This window comes from Macrotis lagotis, chromosome 4 (assembly GCF_037893015.1).
Source record: "Macrotis lagotis isolate mMagLag1 chromosome 4, bilby.v1.9.chrom.fasta, whole genome shotgun sequence".
Lineage (NCBI taxonomy): Eukaryota > Metazoa > Chordata > Mammalia > Peramelemorphia > Peramelidae > Macrotis > Macrotis lagotis.
This window is the reverse complement of record NC_133661.1, coordinates 89,344,560-89,367,701: the sequence shown is the minus strand read 5'-3', so window position 1 is coordinate 89,367,701 and position 23,142 is coordinate 89,344,560. Positions and strand designations below refer to the sequence as shown.

General features: G+C 35.2%; 1 protein-coding gene across 5 annotated transcripts in view; it reads left to right on the top strand.

Moving 5' to 3' along the window:
* The window catches only part of BTBD16 (BTB domain containing 16), a 111,073-nt gene that overhangs the window by 32,037 nt on the left and 55,894 nt on the right, over positions 1 to 23,142 (top strand). For 3 of the 5 annotated variants that reach the window (XM_074233476.1, XM_074233473.1, XM_074233478.1), the window contains exons 8-10: positions 10,461 to 10,530; positions 12,631 to 12,761; positions 20,137 to 20,256. In XM_074233476.1, coding sequence (XP_074089577.1) covers positions 10,461 to 10,530; positions 12,631 to 12,761; positions 20,137 to 20,256 — 321 coding nt within the window. The remainder of the gene's footprint in view (positions 1 to 10,460; positions 10,531 to 12,630; positions 12,762 to 20,136; positions 20,257 to 23,142) is intronic. The other 2 variants (XM_074233474.1, XM_074233477.1) reach the window with 2 other exon arrangements.

The window sequence follows — 23,142 nt, the reverse complement described above, 5'->3', positions numbered from 1 at the left end:
TTGTTGGGAAAGCTGATAATATAGGGAATTAGATAGATAGAAATATGACAGCAGCAAGCCCTAGTTTATGAGGCTGAAAAGAAATGATACACCTGGTCCTGCTTATATAATCTGAGCGTCACAGAATCTTGGAATTGAAAGATATCTTAGGGGTTACTTTGTCTAACTCTCCCACCAAATGTAAGGATTTAAACTGCATCCCTTTGGGTCTGATTTCAATGCAGCTCAGGTATCCAGTTCATGAAATAGTTATGATGGGGGTTACCAGGTGTCATTCCAGTGACTCATCCAGCAATGTGGGAATTTTCACCTTGGTCTCTTGACTAGATAAATATCTGGATGACATTTAAGCAAATATGTCCCAGGGAGAATGTTTTTAGGTTCCTTTATTGTGAGTCAGAATGTTAGGACTAGAAAAAACATTAGAGGTCATTGTGGTCATCTTTCTGTCTCCGGTGCCTGTCGCAGTCTTTATCAACAGGAGCCTACACAGTTGTGAAAGATTCCAAGGAATATAGAATCCATACACTAACAGTTCATATTTGTGAATCATCTTAAAATTATGAAGAACTTTGCATACATTATTTAAGGTGATCCTCACAACAACTATGTGAAATACATCCTACAAACTTTTTTTATTCCCAAACTATATTAGAGGAAATTGGACCCCTCAGTGGTTAAGTAACTTGCTCAAGTTCATAAAGTTAGTAACTAATAAAGGTGTTACTATAACCCAGATCTCCTGATACAGAGATGTTTCTTTCCTTTTAAACTAATGAAAATCATGTCTCCTCCAGTTTTGGTGATTTGATTTTTGGGATTTTTTTGTGCTTCAGTCTATATTTAGACATTATCAGTTTTTTCTTTGGAATGGATAGTAGTATTTATTTTAAGTCCATCAGCGAAATTGCTATTTCTAGCTGTATTTCCTTCATCCTATTCCCACCCACCCCATTTATTCTATTCTCTCTCCTTTCACACTGTCCCTCCTCAAAAGTGTGTTGTATCTGACTACCCTCTCTCATGATCTTCTCTCTCTTCCATCTGCTCATCCTTTCTCCCCTCTCCCCATCCCCTTTCCTCTCCCATTTTCCTCTAAATTCTATGGTATAGATAGATTCCTATACCCAATTGGGTGTATATGTTATTTCCTCTATGAGTCACTTTTTATGAGAATAAAAGCTCACTCACTCCCCCTCAAGTTCCTTCTCTTCTAGTCCATTGCAAAATCTTTTTTTTTCTTGCCTTTTATATGAAATAATTTACCCCATTCTATCTCTTCTTTCCCTTTCTCCCAATACATTCCTTTCTTGCCCATTAATTGCATATTTTTAATATATTATACCTTTGAATTCAACTCCCTCCTGTAACTTATCTATATATTTTCCTTCTAAATGCACTTATAAATGAGAAGGTTCATATGAGTTATCAGAATCATCTTTCCATACAGAAATATAAGCAATTCAAAATCGGTTAAGTCCTTCATGATTTGCCCTTCCCTCTATGCTTCACCTTAGTCTTGTATTTAAAGATCAAACTTTCTGTTCAACTCTGATCATTTCATCAGGAAAGTTTGAAAGCCCCCTGCTTCATTGAATATCCCTCTTTTTCCCTGAAAAAGTATGTTCAGTTTTGCTGGATGGTTGATTCTTGGTTTTATTCCAAGCTCTTTTGCATTCTGGAATATCATATTCCAAGCCCTATGAGCCCTTAATGTGGAAGCTGCTAAATCTTGTGTTTTCCTGACTGTAGTTCCATGATATTTGAAATGTTTCTTTCTCGTTACTTGTAATATTTTCTCTTTGACTTGGGATTTCTGAAATTTGGCTATAATGTTCCTGACAATTTTCATTTGGGGATCTCTTTTAGAAAGTGATCAGTGAATTCTTTCAATTTCTATTTTACCCTCTCTTTCTAGAATATTAGGGCAGGTTTCTGGGGTTATTTCTTGGGAAATGAAATGTAGGCTTTTTTTATCATGACTTTCAAGTACTTCAATAACTTTTCAATTTTCTCTCCTAGATCTGTTTTCCAGGCCAGTTGTTTTTTTTTTAAATAAGATACTTCACATTTTCTTCTAGTTTTTCATTCTTTTGTTTTGTTTTTATTATTTCTTGATTTCTTACAAAATCATCTACTTCCTTTAGATCCATTCTACATTTTAAGGAATTATTTTCTTCAGAGTTTTTGTATCTCCTTTTTCATCTGGTTTAATTCTGCTTTAATTCTGCTCATTGGTCTTTTGGGACACTTTTTCCATTTGACTCAAACTAGTTTATAAGAAGTTTACTTTCTTCAGTATTTTTTGTAATATCTTCTCCAATCTATTGACTTGGTTTTCATTATTTATTTGTATTACTATCATTTCTCTTCCCAAGTTTTTCCTCTACCTCTCTTACTTGATTTTTATAATCTTTTTTTTGAAATTTTCTATATCCTGAGACCAATTTATATTTTTTCGTGGAGGCTTTGGATACAGAATCTTTGACTTTGTTATCTTCTGAGTGTGTATTTTGATCTTCCAAAGGACCAAGGTAATTGTATATGATAGGATTTTTTCCTGTTGTTCGCTCATTTCCACAGTCTATGATTTGATTTTTAACTTTAAGGTGGAGCTCTGCCTCCAATGGAGGATGTAATATCCCAAGCTTTTGAGGGTTTTTGCAGGTGTTTTCAGGGAAACCAGGTTCCCCAGGAACCTCAATTCCTCCAAGGTCTTATGAGAATCTCTGACTGCTCTCCTGGCCTGTACTCTGGTCTGTGGGTGATCACAAGTATCCCCCCCACCCCGGCCCTGGAACTATGAGGAGGGACCCTGCTCTGCCATGGCAGTAAAACTCATTTTTCCTGAGACTGAAGTTCAAAACTGCAACCTGCATCTGAGTATGGACAAAGCCACAAAGCCACAGATCTCAGGAATAGCAAAGAGACCTCTGCAATCACCTCCAACCCCCTTATTGTCTTTGGGCTGAGCACTGGAAGCAGTTTTTGGGTAGCTTGCTGTTGAGTGGCTCCCCAAGATTGCTCCTGATTCCCTGGTCTGTGCTGAGGCCTGTGCTGGACTGGCTGGACTGCTGACCTTCTAAATTGTCCTTGGCAATCCCTGGACTGAGAGGTCTGATAACTGCCTCTACTGCCATGGACCCAGGTGCCCCCCAGGGACTCAGGTACCCTGTGGGTTGTTCCTGGATGTCTGAAGCTGGTTCACTATGAGTCCTTTCTAATCCTGGTGTAGTAGACCCTTTCTGCAGATTTTCCAAGTTGTCTTGGACTGGAAAATTATTTCACTTGAACTTTTTGTGGGTTCTGACGCACTAGAATTTGGGTAGAGGTCATTATTTAAAGGTATTTGGAGGGCTCTGGGGGATAATTTGTGAGAGTTCCTGCCTTTACTCCACCATCTTGATTCCAACACCCTCTGGTTTTGAAGAAAATCAGTCCAAAGAGTTTAGCCTAATAAGGGAAAAAAATAGAAAACAAATAAAGAAGTTAGAAACTTAGGAGAATCATGGCTAATCTAAAAAGAAAATATCTGGAGTTGTCAAGGGCTTCTAATATTTTAAGTTGGAAGGGATTTTAGAGGTTATTGGATCCAACTCCATTCATTTTACAGATGAGAGAACTGGGATCCAGAGAAATTAAACAATTTGACAGAATCACATAGATTTAAGTGGGAGGTATGGCAAAGATTTGAACTCAGGCTTTAGAATCATAGATTTTTAGTTTTGGAAGGGATTTCAGAGATCATCTGTTCCAGGCTGAATTTGTACAAGCATTCCCTCAAAATGGCCTTGACAGAAGCCTAACAAGGCTCCCTTCTTTGGCCATTCATTTTACTTTTTGATTGCTTTGCTCATGTCAAGCATAAATTTGTCTTTTTATAGCACCTATCTATTATTCCTAATTAGAAATTAGTACATTACAAAAAGGCAATAGTAGAATGAATGACCAAAGTAGAATGAATGACCAAAGTAGATTGAATGACTGATGGACAATTTATCCTCTTAAAAAGGTGAGAGTTAGGGGTGGCTAGGTGGTACAGTGGATAAAGCACCAACCCTAGAGTCAGGAGTACCTGGGTTCAAATCCAGCCTCAGACACTTAATAATTACCTAGTTGTATGGCCTTGGGCAAGCCACTTAACCCCATTTGCCTTGCAAAACCTTAAAAGAAAAAGGTGAGAGTTGAAGAAAGAACCTCCAGCTTCCAGTTAGCAGAATCTTTCAGTGACTCTGGATATTTTGAGTCCCCAGGGAAACTGCCTAGGTTGAAAAAATCTATCTCATACTTGCTATTTGATCACCTGTGTTCATGAAGACAAAACAGAAATCACTGTCAGAGACTTGGAATCCATTCTCAGTCTCCTCTAGATCAGCAATGCTTTTATGGCCATGTGAAAAGAGCTGCCTAATTACTGGATGAAAGGGTAAGGGAATCAAACTCCTCCTAATACCTCCTCCCCAGGAAGTCCAAGGGAGAATTGTCTGTTTCAAGTTCATGTATTCAGAAAAAAAAGAAGACAATAAGAGCAAAAGTGAATTAATCCCTTCCACAACTTTCCCCATTTCAGTTTGAATATATCGTGGGTTGGCATGAGAAACTAAATGGGAATTTTGGGTGAATTTTGCAAAAGCTGTAGATAACACATGAAAGACCAGCAGACAACACAGAAAAAGTTTTGAAACTCAAAAATGCATAAAATATAGGTTTAGTATTCCATAATATCAACATATTTTATCTTCTCAGACTTCTCTGTTACAAATGATGGGCCAAAAAATTCTACATGGATTTATCAGATCATGGAGGTGGCACACCTCTAACCCCCCAAATGTGAAAGAGATAAACTGTCTTTACTTCTGAAAGTTATTATATGACATAAGGGGTAAGAATGTACGATTTGGAGTTAGGAAGATCTGAGTTCAAATCCTACATCAGATATCTACCTAGACAAGTCATTTAACTTTTTTTCAGGTTCAGTTTCCTCATCTGTAAAATGAATACAATAACAGTACTTGCCTTGCAGTACTTGTGAAGATCAAACGCATGGATATGGTCTTTTTTTAAAACTTTGATGAGTTCCATAAGAAGTGGCAGTACTTGGTGCTACCAATCCTGCTGCTACTGCTCATCCTAATTCAATCAGATGACCACTTTTCAGGTACATTGTCAAAAGGATTCTTTTTCAGATATAGGTTTGGTTAAAGAGCTTCTGAGGTCTCTTCCATTTCCGAAATTCTGTGCTTTTTATAATTCTGTGTCTCAATAGGAACATTTGGAGAACAGGAGATTTGGAGTCAAAAATCTTACTCAGTTCTTTATTATGTTTATGGCCTTGGGCTTTGTCTGGGTCTATTTCCTCATCTGTTGAATGGAATAGGAGCTTGGTTAGGATGGAGTTTAAGGTCCCTACTAGTTCTAAATTCTATCACGACTACTAGTCTTTTTTTTTTAGGGTTTTTTTTTGCAAGGCAAATGGGGTTAAGTGGCTTGCCCAAGGCCACACAGCTAGGTAATTATTAAGTGTCTGAGACCGGATTTGAACCCAGGTACTCCTGACTCCAAGGCCGGTGCTTTATCCACTACGCCACCTAGCCACCCCAGGACTACTAGTCTTCCCTTGCTCCTGAAATGAACTGGAATTCAATTGGAATGAATTGATGGTTAAATTGCAGGAGAGGACAGAAAAGAAGGCCTTTTGTAACTGTCACAGGAAAGACTTGCATTTTTCAGGGTTTCATGATCAGTAAGCTTAAACTTTAAGGTTGAATGCAAACTACAAAATATAGTAAAGATGAATATGCAATTGTCAATAAGAGATGGATATTGAAGGAGGGAGAAAAAAATTATAAAACTCAAAATCTTGCAAAACAATGATTGGTAGAAATGACCATTGTGTGTATTTAGACAATAAATTTTATATATATAAAACAAAAAAAATGAATGTTGAAAATGTCGAAAATGTGGCTTTGTATTAAGAAACAAAAGAGATCAATATTTTTCAGAATATACTTTTCTTTACAAAGAGTAGAAAAACAAGCAAGTGCACAGACCTACATATGCACACATACCTACACACCACACACACACACACACACACACACACACACACACACACACACAAATGCAAATACACAAAATGGAATTGACTAGATCTTTTTTTAACATTCTTAATTTTATCTTGGAAGTCTGAATTATTATGGTATTAAAAGATAAAATATGTTGATATTATGAAATAATTTTATGTATTGTTAGATGGGTGATGGACTAAACATGCAGATTAAGACATAATTTTAGGTCATTAGGTAGCAACATTTGACTCTGCATATTTGTTACAAAGGTTTTAATTTAAAATAACCTTTGTAACAAATAAGCAGAGTCAAATGTTACTACCTAATGACCTAAAACTATGTGTCTAGATTTACATGTTTAGTCCATTACCCCTCTACTAAGAGATTAGCAACATTATTTAACACTGATTTTTGGGATTGTGATTGGTTATTATTATGTTAATCAGAAGGCTTAAGTCTCTTAAACTTGATCATTTTTACAATATTGTTAATATAAACTATTCTCCTGGTTTGTTCAATGAACTCTGAATTAATCCATATAGGTAGGTAATCCAGGGTTTTTCTGCAATTGACTATTTCTTCATTTCTTAGCTCCTCAGGACATTCCATTATGTTCATATTCTATACTTTGTCCAGCCATGAGCAATTAATGGGAATCCACATAATCTCCAGTTTTTGACTACCATAAAAGAGTTGTAATAAATATTTTTGTATATATGGATCATTTTCCCCTTTAAATTTTTGGAGACCAATGGTCCTAAAAATATTGCTGGACCACCAAGTATGTGTGTACTATCTTAGCAGCTTTATGGACATAGTTCCATATTACTATACAGAATGGCTATTCCGATTCCTGGCTCTACCAAAATTACATCAATGTGCCTATTTGCTGTCAGCCCTTCCAACATTAGTAATTTTACATTTTTTGTCAGCTTAAAATTTTTTTAACAGAGAGAAATGACCCATGGCTAATATAGTAACCTTATACAACTAATTAGCTGTTTGTGTTAGGATACAAACTGTGTTAGTGAATAATAAATAGTGTTAGTGTTGAAATCAAGAAGACTTATCTTCCTTAACCCAGTTTTCCTTAGTTTCCTCTTCTGTAAAATGAACTGGAGAACTTTCCCAAGAAAACCTTAACTGAGAATGACTGAAACTTCCATTTTTTTTCCTGGAACCCTATTGATTGATTTAACATTCTTCCATTTATGTCAATGAGGCAGAAAACAGGAAGATATATGCTTACCTAAGCTCTTCAGTTCTTCAAGGAGGATATCTTCTAGAACCCAAATTTTAAAGAAAAGGATTCCTAATAGGTGATGAAGTTCTCCTAATGCTCTTATTTGTGGATAACATTGGGTTGCTTGCATTTTATCCTAAAATATTAAGTGAAATATACAATCACTCAAAAAAGTTTCATGTAATATTCCATAGAGAAAAGACAATGAGTAATGTCGATTTTCCTATGTATAAGAAGCTTGGTGGACAGTGCAATGAGTCTAAAATCAGTACATAGATACCTTAAACAGATACAGTTGATAGGCAGTATGTTGGGCTTAGAAATGAGGAAGAGGAAGAGAAAAGAATAGATTAGCCCTACCAACAGTCCCAAACTACTTCCTAAAACAAAAACCTAGCTTAAGTATTTCCTTTACCTTTTAGTTCATCCACAATCTCTAAAGAATCAAAATTGTAGATAAACTAAAAGGCAATGGAGAGACTTAAGCTTGTTATAAATAACTTGTTGCAGATTACTAAAGAGGATTTATGTGCATTAAAAAAACATCATTTAAGTGGTATTTATTTGGTTTTTCAAATAAATTGGTCCAGGTAGACCAGTCATGTATTGAGTGTGAAGACTAACTTATAGTCAGTCTAAAGACCTTTGTTGGTACTCATGTAGTATTGAAAGACCCAAAAGAAAGTCTCTAGCCTATTGACCAGACTTCCTATGGAATATCTTTGGGAAGATAAAGATGAAAGCTAAACAGGGTGAGGAATTGAAAATGGATTTCAGATTTCACCAATTTCACCATTCATATGAGTACCCTCATTGATGTTAACAGATGTATACAAATACCAAAGATGTACAATTTGAAGGTAATAAATTCCTTATGTTATATCCTTTTGTGTAAGGCATGAATTCATTATATCATTGATTTCTTTTTTAATGGTAAAATGCTATCTGATTTCTTATAAAGTTAGAAAATTGGAATTGGTTGGGGGGAGAGGCCATGAGTCTATGGAAGCTGCTTTTACAAACAAGGCTAATGATATCAACTCTGTTTTGTTGAAGGCTCCCAGAAACTGCAATGCCTCTGATTTATTTTCTCCTCTTTTGTTTATATTATGTTGTCTTTTGAAGAACTAGTAACCACCCTTAGCCCAAGAATGGTTAAGATAAGAAAATTATATAAGTGTTATAATTCCACTTCTCTTGTGAAAGTACAGGATAATGGTTTTTTTTTTATCTGCAGAGCACATAAGATGGATATTTTTTCTTTACTTAAAAATGTCACTAGAATCTAAGACTCTCAACAGTTATCCAATGTTTCATTTTTACCATGAGGATACCCTTTGATATGGTGTCCAGAGCACTAGTCTCCATTTTTAGATATTTTGCCTGTATATACTAGTCTTGCTCATTGCTATATATACCTTGACAAGTTCCTTACCTTCTCAATCCTGAGATTCTCCAAAGATGAGACAGGTAGATTATTGTTTATCTCACCTATCCCATAGGATTGTCAGAAAAAACAAATACAAAAATGTGTATAAAGGGATGCATATATTTAATCTCTTTATAAAGATCTCATGGGTAAATATTCTTATTTTGCATTGTTTTCCAGAATACATGTGAGTAATTCATAATTCACATTTACATAAAGTTTTAGAATTTGCAAATTTCTTTCCCTATGACTTTGTTGCAAGAGTGGAATGATATAGTATTTATTTGGAACCTTGACCAGGTTGCTTCACCTCAGTTTCCTCTCCTGAAACATGAGTGAAATATTATTAAGGAACTGATGAAACCAGAGGACAAAAGGACATTGGGACTAAATTAAAGGATGACTCACTTATACTCCTCAGAGAGACATATCAAAAAGCTAAAAGAGTGAATTCTATTGTGTATCTAAAACTAAGAAGAAATTATACTAAAGTTATGGTCTGCCAAAAAGGTAATATAAAGGTGTGAGATGGTCAAGAATATGTTGCTTATATTAGTGATAAAGACTTACTGAGAAGTGAACTAAAGGATGTCATCGAAATATATAATGGAAAAAAAGAAATAGTATGGTCATATGACAAGAACAAAGGATAATGAGTGAGCTAGATATTCTACTTGTGTCCTCAAAATGCAAAGAAATGCTGAGGAATGTCCCCAGCACATTGGGTGGATGGACTTGGGAAGATTTATAATCAGATGTGGACAAGACTGACATAGCATGAAAAGGCATGGATGTATTGTGCACCATTGAAGGAAATAACTATATTGACAATATTCCAGATTCTTTGGAACATCAAATAATGCTTTCTCTGTTAGATAACTAGTGCAAATTTTATGATCTCCATTTCACTGATAAAGAAACTGAGACTCAGCCAACTTGTTCTTGGTCTCACGGCTTAAAAGTTTTGAGTTTAGGTCTTCTGACTTTAAGAAAGTCTTGAAAGGACAGAGTACTGTCTGTCTAGCTAGCAAGATGTCTACTGAGGTAGCCATCACAAAACTTAACATTTTTTTTCCTGCAAGTCCTCCAAAGAACTAATCTTTTTCATATCTGTTTCCTTTCTTCAGTTAGTTTTTTGTACCATCTCTAAGATAGTATTAGAATTAGAGAGATGTGAAATGACTTGCCCAGTTTGTCACAGTCATCTCTCTGTGATTTCACTGGTGTAAAGAATTTTCAGTGAGAAATACATAAAAATTATATAGAACTTCAAAAAAGTGCAAAGCAATTTTACTTATATTATCTCATTTTATCATCTCAACAATGCTGGTAAGTAGGATGATATTATTATCCCCATTTTATAGATGAGGAAACTGAGGCAGAAAGAGATTAAGTGACTTACCCAGAGTCATACAGCTAGCCAATGTTTGAGGCAAGATTTGAATTTTGACAGGTCTAGCACCCTACCCTCTATCCTCTCAACATGTCCAGAATGTTAATTCCATCTCCACACCTGCAATTTTTCAACATCTTATGTAGAAAGTTTCCAGAGACATTAAGAGAACAATCAGTATTTTTCATAGGTAACATTTTAGCCCAGGTTATACTGAGTCCAAGGCTGCCTCTTTATTTACCCACCATGCTGTATCAACTTTAAAAAATTTAAATAATAACCTGGGACTCTTTTAAAATAGAAACACTTTTGATTCTCTATTTCTAGGTGTGTGTTCTTAATGAAGGATGGAATTTCTCCTTGTACCATTCAGACCTATTACTTGGCTGCCTGCAAGGTAACTCATCTTGGGGTCTTAGCTTTTCTTACATCTAGCATTAACTCTTCTCAATACACAAATAGCTGATGAATGTGTTTTTATTTAGCCTTTGAAAGCAATTTGGATAGCAGGGTTGATACAGTGCTGAGCCTAGAACCAGAAAAATTCATCTTTCTGAGTTTAAAACTAGTCTCAGACACTCACTGGTTGTCTGACCCTGGCCAAGTCACTTGACTCTATTTGCCTCAGTTCCTCATCGGTAAAATGAGCCAGAGAAGGAAATGGCAAATCACTCCAGTATTTTTTGCCAAGAAAACTCCAAATGGGGTCACAAAGAGTCAGACATGACTGAAATTAACTGAACAAAAACAACAACATAGTTTAAAAAGTTGGAAATGATCTCAGAGGTTGTCTAGCTCAACCCATTCTTGAACCAAAATTCCCTTTACCATCCAAAACAGTACAAATCCCTCCCAGACAGTCTGACTAAGACAAGAGTACAACAGGATTCTTAACTCCCTCATTTTAGATACTATGTCATCCTGTTGATCCACATCAGGATTTTTTTTTCACATCAACTTATCTAACTTCCCTTGATTTTGCAACTGATTTTTTTGAAGCAATCAGTAGAACTTTTCATATGTCCTCATTAATTTTCATCTTCAATTTAGTTTGTCATTTTAGGCTGTCAAGATCTTAATGGACCACTTTGGAACTCAAATTGGAAGTAATAATAGAGAGATCATCTAGTGTTTAACCTCCTATTTTTGCATTTAATAAAATTGAGGCCAAGCAGGAGCAGCAATTTTTCAAAAGACACAAAGTGGCAGCACTGGGGTTCAAATTCAGATCTCCAGATTCCTAAAGTCCAAAGTTATTTCCAAATAGGGAATGTTTATCTATAGAACATCCCCCTCTCTTATGCCATCACTTTTTTCTTTTTTTTAGAACTCTTCTTCTTCCTAGTATTTTCAAGTTGTCCCAAGATAGGCTATCAAATGCACCATTCTCTAAAAATTTCCAACCTATTTTTCCTTCAAAAATTTATCCGTATATTGGGCTGCTCATAACGAGTACATGAGAGCTGATTGTAAATTTTTTTCTGCATGGACATTGATTTTTGGAAAGCCAGTTGTTAAATATTTACCAGAACACCACTGTTAAGATGCTAATGGAAAGATCATTACAGCCAGCATGCCAGAATCCCAACTGTGCCATTTACAAGTTTATTTAAGGCATTTAACCTCCATGATCTTTAGTTACCTCATCTATAAGACATGGATAATAATACTTGCTATGGTGGTTATGAAGACCATGGCAAAGGATATTTGTAAAAGTCTTTGAAACAAAAGATGTAACATAGATGTCAGCGGTTATTCCATCCCTACTGAAGGATACAAACTGGTGGGAAAGTCAGACAGTCAGTGAGGTTAATAGGGGAGATATTATTGGAAGACATCTAGAGTTGTGCTGGGGCCAGCTCATACTGGTTCAGGAGAGCTGATTGTTAAATTTTCAACATGAGCTTTTATAGCTCTAAAATCAATGAATGCTATAAATCAGGATTTGATATATTGCTTTGTTGATTGTCTAGATTTTTTTAAAAGTAATAGAAAAATAGGGGCAGCTAGGTGGCGTAGTGGATAAAGCACCAGCCCTGGAGTCAAGAGTTCAAATCCAGTCTCAGACACTTAATAATTACCTGGTTGTGTGGCCTTGGACACTTAACCCTGTTTGCCTTGCAAAAAAAAACTAAAAAAAAATAGAAAAATGTAAAACATGTATAGAACTTTCAAAAAAACTACCTCAAATATTTAATTTTTACTTACATAAGAAAAGAAAAGAAAAATTTTAAATTTTCTTTTGTAATGTCTTTGCTTGCTAGACTGTGCAGATTTATTGTAAGGGCTTGATTTTTCTTTTCCTGGTAGGAGGGGCAGGTGAGAAGTAGAGAAAATAAAGTGTTTGCTAACTGAAAAAAAAAATTATCACCTGTGTTGTTAGTGAGCTCGACAAAACACCTGGTTTTTAATTGCTTGGTAAATGCTATATCTCGCCACAAGGTGGTGACCAGAACTCATAAATGCTTTGGCAAATCCATTTTTCTGTCTCCATCAGTATAAGGAAGAATTATTAATCAAGGCCTGTGAGAAGTGGCTAGAAATGAACTTGGTTCCCCTGATCGGGAAGCAGATTTATCTCCGGACAATACCACAAGAGCTACTCCAGAAGGTGCTCAAGTCCCAGAGGTCAGTAAATGACCCTCAGTGGGTGTCTCCTTTGGGAGAGAGAGAAATACAGCAGAACTAGATAGTGGGTGGTGAAGAAAATTTTTACTTTGCTGTTTTTAGGAGTTGCTAGTATTAGCACCCTCACTCTCATTCCCTAAAAGCTTTAGGGTATGGTAGGGTAATAGAAGGGAATCTGGGTATCTCTTTCAGGCTTATTAAAGGAAAAATACTCTTCTCTTTTGAAACCCCAGACCATATTTTCCCCTCTGTGTAGATGAAGGGAGAGAGAGAGGATGTAACATATCGCAGTCATGGGCAAGCTGGAAGGGACTGTATAGGTTATCTAGTCCAACAATTTCATTTTATAGATGAAGAAACTGAGGAAGTGAGATTAAGTGACTAGTCCAAAATTGGGCAGCTAGTGAGAGGATCTGGGAATCTTTGTGGAATTCTTTCCAGGGATAGACATTGAAGGCATCTTTCTAAGAACCATCCCAGAAGCTCATCATTCTTTCCAATTTACTTAACTAGAAGTCTCCAGCCCTTAATTATGCATTAGGTTGTGTAGAGACAGTTTAGGGTATGTGCTCTGCCACTTCCTCCCCCTCCTCCTCCTGGATCAAACACTCCAAATTCCCAAGAATATTATTTATGGGGATGGGGGAATGAATTTTGAAAGTATGAATTGAATTCCATTTGGGATCCTACTATAATTTTAGGTATGAAATTTGAAATAATTGTTTTCCTCACATCCCTTCAATGAAAATCATTCAATTTTTTTTTAATCGCCAGCAAAACAGATGTAAAGTTATATCAATAGTCAATTCCAGTTCCAGAATGACAGACAGATTCCAGGAACAAACAGGGTGGCTACTTGTCACTCTCATATTTAATGGGCTATCCAGAGCATACTTTCTCTCTCTCTCTCTCTCTCTCTCTCTCTCTCTCTCTCTCTCTCTCTCTCTCTCTCTCTCTTTCTCGCTCTCTCTGTTGTAGGATGCTTTGTTATCAAATAAGACCTCACTAACTCAGAATCCAAGATCTGATGCTGACAGATGACTGTTCAATACATCAATACATCTTCTCTGTCTGGTGCAGAGAAGAAAATGTTTTGAAATGGTTGGATTAAAGATAAACATGTCTTCCTTGCACTTTCAAAACATTCCCACTCCTTTGGAAAGAGTGTGCTGTTGTATCCTGGTAGAATTTGACTAAGAGCAGTGGGGGATGGGGAGAAGAGGAAAAGCATTTCACCATAACCCAGAAAACTGGAGGTAGGAAGAGGAATTAATTTCAAAATTACAGCAGGGTGGAAAAGAGGCCAGGAAACTGAAATGTCTAGCGTCTCGTCTCCAAAACTAGGGTAGATCTGACTGTCTTGTGTAAACTGGCTCCTTTCTCCTTTTGTCTGGTCCAAAGTTCTGTCTGCACAGTGAGTACCAAAATGACTACAAACTAACTTTAGCATTCACGTAAATAGCACCTATCCCTAGATGAGTTAGGGTTGAAGTGGCCAACCCCCATGGGAAGATAAAGATCGATGACTAAAGCTTATACCAGCCAAAATCTTCATACCTTTATCCAAATGATCTACAAAAACCTAGTTTAAGAAATGCTGTAATGTCATCAGGAAGGGCAGGGGGCAAAGATTCTCAAGAAGCCCTTAGAAGAATCTTATGATTTGCTAAAAAACATTGGATGTCCTTAATAAAGATGCAGCATTTATTATCCTGGACTTCCCTAAATTCTCAGCTCAATTTCACTTTCTGCAGGAGACCTTTCTCAGTCTATCTTCTACCTGCTAAGAGTCTTCCATTCTGAGTTTACTTTTCATCTTCTGTTTGTGTATCTTGCTTATACCTTTTTTTGTTGAAATGTTGCCAGCCCCCTATTAGAATGTAAGCTCTCTGAGGGAAAGGGACTGAATTTGCCTTTTCTTGCATTCCCAGTGCTTAGCATAATTACCAATACATAGCAAACCCTTAATAAATTCTTTGACTTAACTTGGCAGATTGGTACAGATGCAAAAATGGGGGAATGTGGTTTAGTTACAAGAAGACAGATTTGTTCTATGAAGAAAAATCTTTGAGATTAAAAGGGGCTTTGTATGAAGATGCTCTAGAGGTGAAACTTTCTCTTCATTCACCTAATCCATATTTCCAGATAACCCCTACACGTAGCCAGGTGGTGCACTGCTGACCTTGGAGCCTGAGTTAAAAATCCTGCCTTAGACACTTACTATCTGTGTGACCGTGGGCAAGTCACTTATTAACCTCTGACTACTTCAATTTCCTCTTCTATGAAATGAAGCTAATACTAGCACCATCTCATGGGATCAAATGAAATAATAAATGTAAAATGCTTTGCAGATTTTATTGTCATCCATTCCCAAAGCTCATCATTTTTCCACTGTACCTTCCCAGAAATATCCACCCCTGATTTCTTATAAAATCATACAGAGACATTTGGGTATATATGGTCCCACACTAGTTCCCCATCATCCTTCTGGATCAAATAATCCAAATTCCCTTATATAATGTAGTAATATTATTCCATCTGAGGGACATGAAATGGCCTCAAGCTACTTTCAGGACTACTTGGGCCTTTGGTGACTAGTATTTGGTGTTAAGGACTAGGTGGGTTCTTGAGTAGGTTATCCCTCTATTTTTCCATTAGATGCTAGTCTGGCCCTGTTCAACTCATGTAGGAGTCACCTGGCTTCTCCCCCACCCCACCTCACTCCTTGTTGCATGGGCTTCTATTCCTTTGGGGTGGGTGGGTGCTGTTCTCCTTTCTGTAAACAGCCTGAAGCAAAATATGTATGGTTTTCTGGAACTTCTTTTCCAGTGGTTTTTCCCATATTTACTTGGATATTCAGTTTGAAATTAATTTTCTTCTGAGAGGTCACCTCTAGGTTATTTTGTGGTATAAACTTCCAATGCCTAGTTACATTTCTTCTTAGATGTCTTTCACTGGAACTCCTAGTTCTCATGGAATTACAAGACCAGAGAAAACTCTTCCAGATGTCACTTAGCCAATTCTCATTCTCCATGGAAAACTCTATACCACTCATTAAAAGACCATGCCACTTATTAAAAAAATTATTTCTTAGTGTTTCAGTAAGTAGTATGAACACCAGGAGAAATATTAATTATGAAAATAAATATCCTGCTTGATAGAGGAGTCCAAGTGTTCTATCAGTTGAGCCTTGATTTACCTAAGTGACTTAAAAGATTTATTATTTTTATTGTTGTTATTTTCAAGATCGGGTCTTTCTGTCTCACCTAGACTGCCAGAACTACAGGAACCACTCATGACCAGATTCCACTATAATTGTCCAACTTTGACCTCCTCCTTTTCCAACCTGAGACAATATATTTCTGACAAGCTGGTATCCCCTTCATCTTAGAGACTCACCATAGGAATACTCAGAATTCTAATTTTTAGAGATCTACCTGACTCACAGATTGTAAGGTTTATGTGCCTTCGGACCAAACTAAAATATTTAATAATAGAAGGATCCTTTAAGATTTTTAATGACTTCTGAACCTGTTTATTGTAAAGATGCATATTATTGGTTTGTCTTAGACTACATAGCTAAAGACCAAACACTAGTGAACTTTTACTGTTTTTAAGAGTAATCAGTCCATCCCTTAATTGGGGCCCTATTTTCACTTTTGTTAAACAGTCAACACTTACTTGGCTTTTTAAGTTTATGAAGCACATTATATATTTTATCTCATTTTATCCTCCCAAGAACCCTAGAGATATTATCATTCTCACTTTCCAGATGGATAAATTGAGTTGGAGAGAGGCAAAGTAATGACATAACTAGTAAGTACTGAAGGTGTGATTCAAGCCCAGGTCTTCACTGACTCCAATCAAGAATATGTAAAAGCCATATCACATTGCTTTATTATGAAAACATTCTTTCACTCCACCACCTTTTTAAAAGGAAAGATTTAATTGGATTCTGTTGTGATTTCTAAAATTATTTAATTTAAATTGATTAAATATTGAATTTAACTAATTTCCTTCTTTGTATTATTTAAAATTCCTAGAAACCTAACATTAATCATTAACAATAAATTATAATTTCTATCTATATTTGAAAATATAAATTATAATATTTAAAATGTTTACAGTAATTAAGTTCAATGTATATATTCTCTCTATTCCATCCCCCCCCAAAACATTTTTTTGAATTTTATAATCTGATTTTACACAGAAGAAACCAGTAAAGTAAAGTAAAGCTTTAACATCAAAAGTCCTAGACTCTCAGAGCTGGAAAGGATCTGTCAACTTGTAGTCAGTCAAGAATCTGTCAAGCACCTTGAAAGAGGTCATCTAGTATTTTCCTGAAGGTCTCCAGTAAGTGGAAACAATCCAACCTGCTTCTCAAAAACTCTCATCAATTACAAATTTTTACTTTATAAAGAGTATTTTTTTGCAAGTTCTACTCATTTCTTCAAGTTCTCCCTTTGAGGGCCAAGCAGAACAAATCTAAAACCTTGGTAGGTGCTGGGATACAGAGTCGTAAAGTAACCCTTGACCTTCAGGAACCTATATATTACTAATGAAATTCAGCAAATTTATAAATATAGTACAAGTACTAAGAACTGAGGGAATCTAGGAGAGACCTGAAATAAGTTTTGTCTAATCCTTTGTCTAACAAGAGCAGAGTATAGCAGCAAACTTATCTTCTCATCTATGGGCTTATGCCTTTCTCAATGGAGTCTTATAATCACATTAATAATCACATTATGATTACCATAGACCTCTATTGACTTATATTGACCTTGCATTCTATTGATACCTAACCTAGATAATTATCTTTTCAAATGAACTCTTGCTTAGACACACTCCCATCTCATACTGGTGAAGCTGATTTTCAAATCAAGTATAAGGTTTTCAAATCAAGTATAAGATTTACATTTTACTTTAAAATAATTTTAAACTCAAATTAATTTCATTGTTTTAGATTCTTTTTTATCACTACTTCCCTTTCTAGATATTTCCCAGTCATCCCTTTAGTAAGACAGAATTTTGCCAGGATTCACTATTCCTATAATGTGCCTAAAATAAAATATTATTGTAATAACCAGTACCTATAGTTAGACCACTTCAAAGATAACTGGATTAACCAAGAAGTCTTTTTATAAATTTGTATACCTAAAATGTGTATTGTTATAACCAGCATCCATAACATTCATGGTAAATAAATACATATAAAACATTATTTTATATTTTGTGTATGTTAGTATATACATATATATACATACTGCCTGGCATATTACTGCTAATTAGGTAAGCAGGTCATTTCCCCAACTTATAACCTTAAACTATCAACCTTGGCTTGGGGAGAGTGTCATTAAGATATAGTAAAATATCCCACATTTGACTTTATATGCTGTTTCATTGGGGAAAGCTATCACTATTGGGTTGTTTGTAAGATGGGATAGAGTAAGGATTGGAGGAAAGTGATGTTTCAGCCTCTGAGGGATAAAAGTTAAAGGATCTCATCTTTTAACTGAACTGTATGAGTTAAATTTATTTTTAGACTTTTTTGTTCTTAGAGGACATAGCCTCTGGTACAGCAGAAAGAATCAGGGGACCTGAGTTCAAATCTCATTTCTAATACCATTTGTGTGACCTTGGGCAAGTCAATTAGCTTCCTTAGGTCTAAAAGTAGGAACTTGGACTAGAAGATTTCTGAATTTCCTTCTAGATCTTGATCTGTGATTTTTGTCCTTCTATAATCTCAAGGCCAACAAATTCTCTATTAAACAGCAATATCAGTGTCATCTTGGCAGTCTATCATTTCCTACAAAGAGGCTATTCCAGATATACACATAAATCCACTGGCTCCCAATACAGTAATCCAAACAGAAAGTCTTGCTTAAATAATTATTCTCTAAAATACAAATTGAAATAGGATTTTAATTTATATGTTTGTTTAGTGAGAGACATGTCAAACCTTACTTAAAAACTTACGTAACTCAAACTTGGGCAATTTAATTTAAACCACAGAAGGGAATAGATCATTTGACAGTTTTCTTGATGCTTTAAATCTTAAAAATCCCTCTTATATGGAACAGCACAGTACTGAGTTCTGCAGGGATTTTCCTCTTCCTTTATTTAATGTTATTGCATGTTTTTTCTTACCAAGGTCAAATCCAGATGCACCAGCAGATGACATCAAAACCAGATACCCAGCAAAAACCCATTCTTCACTTGCCAAAAATAGCATAAGATGGTGACAATATTTCCACTGTCCTTTCTGAAAACAGATTTATTTTTCACAGTCTTTTTTAGTCACCATTGCCACCAAAAGAGGCAGATAAAAGGGGTATTAACAGAGTAGTGAACAATGGGCATGTGTAGAACAAACCAGAAGAGGAGGAGACCATCAGTTACAATTAGGGAATATGAATCAGTTCAAAAACAATTAGGTTAAATCCATATACTAAAGAGTCACAGTAGGTTAAGGAAATGGAAGTTGATGAGGGGAGAGTCTTGAATATTCCTGATCTTTTGAGCTTATGATCATAAAATAATAAAATCATAAAACCTCACATAAATCATTATTCCATTTAACAATCCCATTGGAGCAACAATAGGCTTGATGGTCCAAGGGTTTGACCAATTTGACCATTCTTATGATTTTATCAAAACAAGATTTCTTAGGTAGGTGCTAAAATTTAATCTATTATAGCACTATAATAATGAAATAATTCCATAATAGAATAATTATAATTGTATACTAAAATACAAATATATATTAAATTAATACTATACATAATAATACTATCAAAATAATTTTAAGTCTTTCGAATGAGAATTTCTCTACCATTAAGGTTTCTTAAGTACCTCCACAGCCACCCCCTATGGTTTTACTCTGTCTAGTCTGCATTTGCAAGTGTGTGAAAGGATAAGCTGTGTGGTGAAGGTAGAAAAAATAATTCCCAGATCTCATCATTATCTGTATGATATTGATCAAATTACTCAATTCAACTTATTTTGACAAAAAAATAAGTTTCAGATTCCAAGTTAGGTACTATGATCCAAAAAAGCAGACACTGTCTTCAAGGAACCTACATTTTATTGAATATAACCACCTAGACATATCTTTTTTCATCTGTAATATGGAAGGGCATAGGAGAATGGATGGGGGACCAAGTAGGGGAGGGTGAAGAGGAGAGTGGTGATGTATAATGATTCCCAAGATCTCTTCTAGTCTGAAATTCTATGAGTAAGTGATACTCTCCCCTGGAATGGTTTCAAGTATGAATAGATTAATAGGGATCTGATTTTCTAAATAATCTCTCTCTCTCTCCTCTCTCTCTCTCTCTCTCTCTCTCTCTCTCTCTCTCTCTCTCTCTCTCTCTCTCAGGTTGTTTACTTTCAGTGAGTTTGATCTTCTAAAAACAACGCTATACTGGGTCTACCTCCAACTAAACCTCAAAGTTCAAACAATTCCAATCTATGAGACTGTCTTGGAATTTTTTAACAGGTAACAACATTCAAACATTAATATTATTATGGAAAGAAACAATAACAGCTCCCTTCAATGTCATGACTTCCCATGAGATGAAGGAACTATCCTCTTCAGTAAGAAGAGAATACAATTTCATTATGGGACATAAGATTTTTAAATATATTTTAATGAATAACTCATTGGAAATATAAACATAGCTGTTCTAAGAGGACCATATGATTTTGCACATTTGATTTATGCTCAGAAATAATCATTATATAACAGGAATATATATATGTATATACAAATATATCAGAAAATATAATATATATAATTATAAAATATAATAAAATATACTGATCTTAAAATGCCTTATGTTTGAAATGTATTCTAATTAGGTTGTTTTCTTTATTTAAACCACATTAACAGAACCTACTATTATGAGAAATTAAATATTCATCTTTAGAAAAGACAACAATTGTGAGGTCAGAAGATTGAGGTTGAGTCTCAGTTCTACAGCAGTTAACTATGTAACCCTGAGTTAGTTATTTCAACATTTTTTCTCACTTAGGCAAAATGTGGAAGTTAGAATAGACAATCTCTAAAGTAGTGATTCTCAAACATTTTGGCCTCAGGACCCTTTTAGACTCTTAAAAATTATTGAGGATTATATTTATATAGGTCATAACTACTAATATTTATTATATTTGAAATTAACATTAAGTTTTAAAATATTTATTCATTAAAACAATAAGCCTATCAAATTAACATAAATGACATTCCAAAACGATTAAAATTTAGTGAGAAGAGTGGCAATGTTTTACATATTTCTGCAAATCTCTTTAATGTCTGGCTTGATAGAAGATAACTTCATTCTTATATCTATTTCTGTATTCTTATATATTGTTTTGGTAGAAATCTCAACAATTATGTCTCCGGAAAGGAAAAGAACTATTTCAATAGGAAAATAGTATCTTCAAGTTATTATGAAAATAATTTTTACCTCTGGTCCCCAGAAAGGCTCTCAAGTATTCCCAACAGTCCATAGATCACACTTTGAGAACTGCTCCTCTATAATTTCTTTCAGACCAGACATTCTATGAGTCTTTGGTTTCTCAACCCATGTGTCAAAATGATCATTTATCAGAAGAATGAGGAGAGAAGAAAGAGAAGAATGAAAGACAGTCTTCCTGTTAGAATATAAGATGACTAATGAAAAGGACCTAGGGAGGTACCATAATACCTGGAACACCATGATGGGATACACATAGATGGATGTCATAGGCACAAGAGTAATGCTGGGAGCCTAGAACAGTGTAATGGGTTCTTTGGTAGGACTATGGACAAGATAACTTAGAATGGTGTCTTTCAGGTGTGTCAATGTTTCCATGGTCTTTTTAGCAGTCCTCTATCTGTGTCAATTGAAATTTATGACACCCAATCACTAGGGTGGGATTTGGCCAATGTAATAGCAGCCTTTCTCTGTTTTTTAAAAATGTTTTAAAAAAATTTTTATAGTATTTCATGGATAACAGGTAAGCACTTAGGCCATCTCTCTGTTGTCTCTTGCCATTGCCAAATGGCTCATTTCCTTTTTCATTCATTCTAATGTTTGAAGATGTCTTATTTAATTTCTTATGCAAATAATTTCCATTTTTGATACCAGTAATTTAATTTTTTTAAAATCCAATTAACAGGGGTGGCTAGGTGGCACAGTGGATAAAGCATCGGCCCTGGAGTCATGAGTACCTGGGTTCAAATCCAATCTCACTTAATAATTACCTAGTTGTGTGGCCTTGGGCAAGCCACTTAACCCTATTTGCCTTGCAAAAAAAACCTTAAATCCAATTAACAAAAGATTTATCTATTTTATTGATTTGCTCATAAAACCAACTTTTTAGGGGCAGCTTGGTGGTGCATTGGAGGAACAGTTTGGTGGCACAGTGGATACAGCAACAATGCTGGAGTCAGGAGGACCCAAGTTCAAATCTGACCTCAGATATTTAATAATTACCCAGCTGTGTAACCTTGGTCAAGTCCTTCAACCCTATTGCCCTGAAACCCCCCCCCAAAAAAAAACCAAACCAACTCTTATTTATTATGCCAATGTTTTTCATGCTTTGAATTTTATTAATCTCTCCCTTGATTTTCAGAATTTCTAATGTGGTATTTAATTGAATATCTTTAATCTGTTCTTTTTCTAGCATTTTTTTTAGTTGCATACCCAATTCATTGATTTTCTCTTTCTCTATTTTATTTATATAAGCATTTAGAGTTATAAAATTTCCCCTATAAACTGCTTTGACTGCACCCCATACATTTTGTTATGATGTCTCATTGTTATCAATTTCTTGGATGAAATGATTATTTCCAAGATTTGTTGTTTGATCCACTCATTCTCTAAAATTAAGTTATTTAGTTTCCAATTAATTTTTGGTTTCTCTTTCCATGGGTCATCCTTTACTACATGTAATCTTTAATTATATCATGATTTGAAAAGTAAGCATTTATTTTTTCTGCTTTTCATTTGATTGTAAGGTTTTTGTGCCCTAGCACATGGTCAGTTTTGGTATAGGTGACATGTTACTGCAGAGAAAAAGGTATATTCTTTTCTATCCCCATTCAATTTTCTAAACTTCCTTCTTGTTTATTTTGTGCTTTGATTTATCTAGTTCTGAGAGAGAGGGAGGTTGAGGTCCCTTAATGGTTTTGCTGTCTGTCTTCTTATAATTCATTCAATTTATCCTCTAAGAATTTGGATACTATATCACTAGGTGTGTATATGTTACATGATACAACTTCATTACCTATGGTGCCTTTTAAGAAGATGCAATTTTCTTCCTTATCCTTCTTAATGAGATCTATTTTTTTTTGCTTTGTCTTATATTAGAATCACTACCCCTAATTTTTTTTTTACTTTGA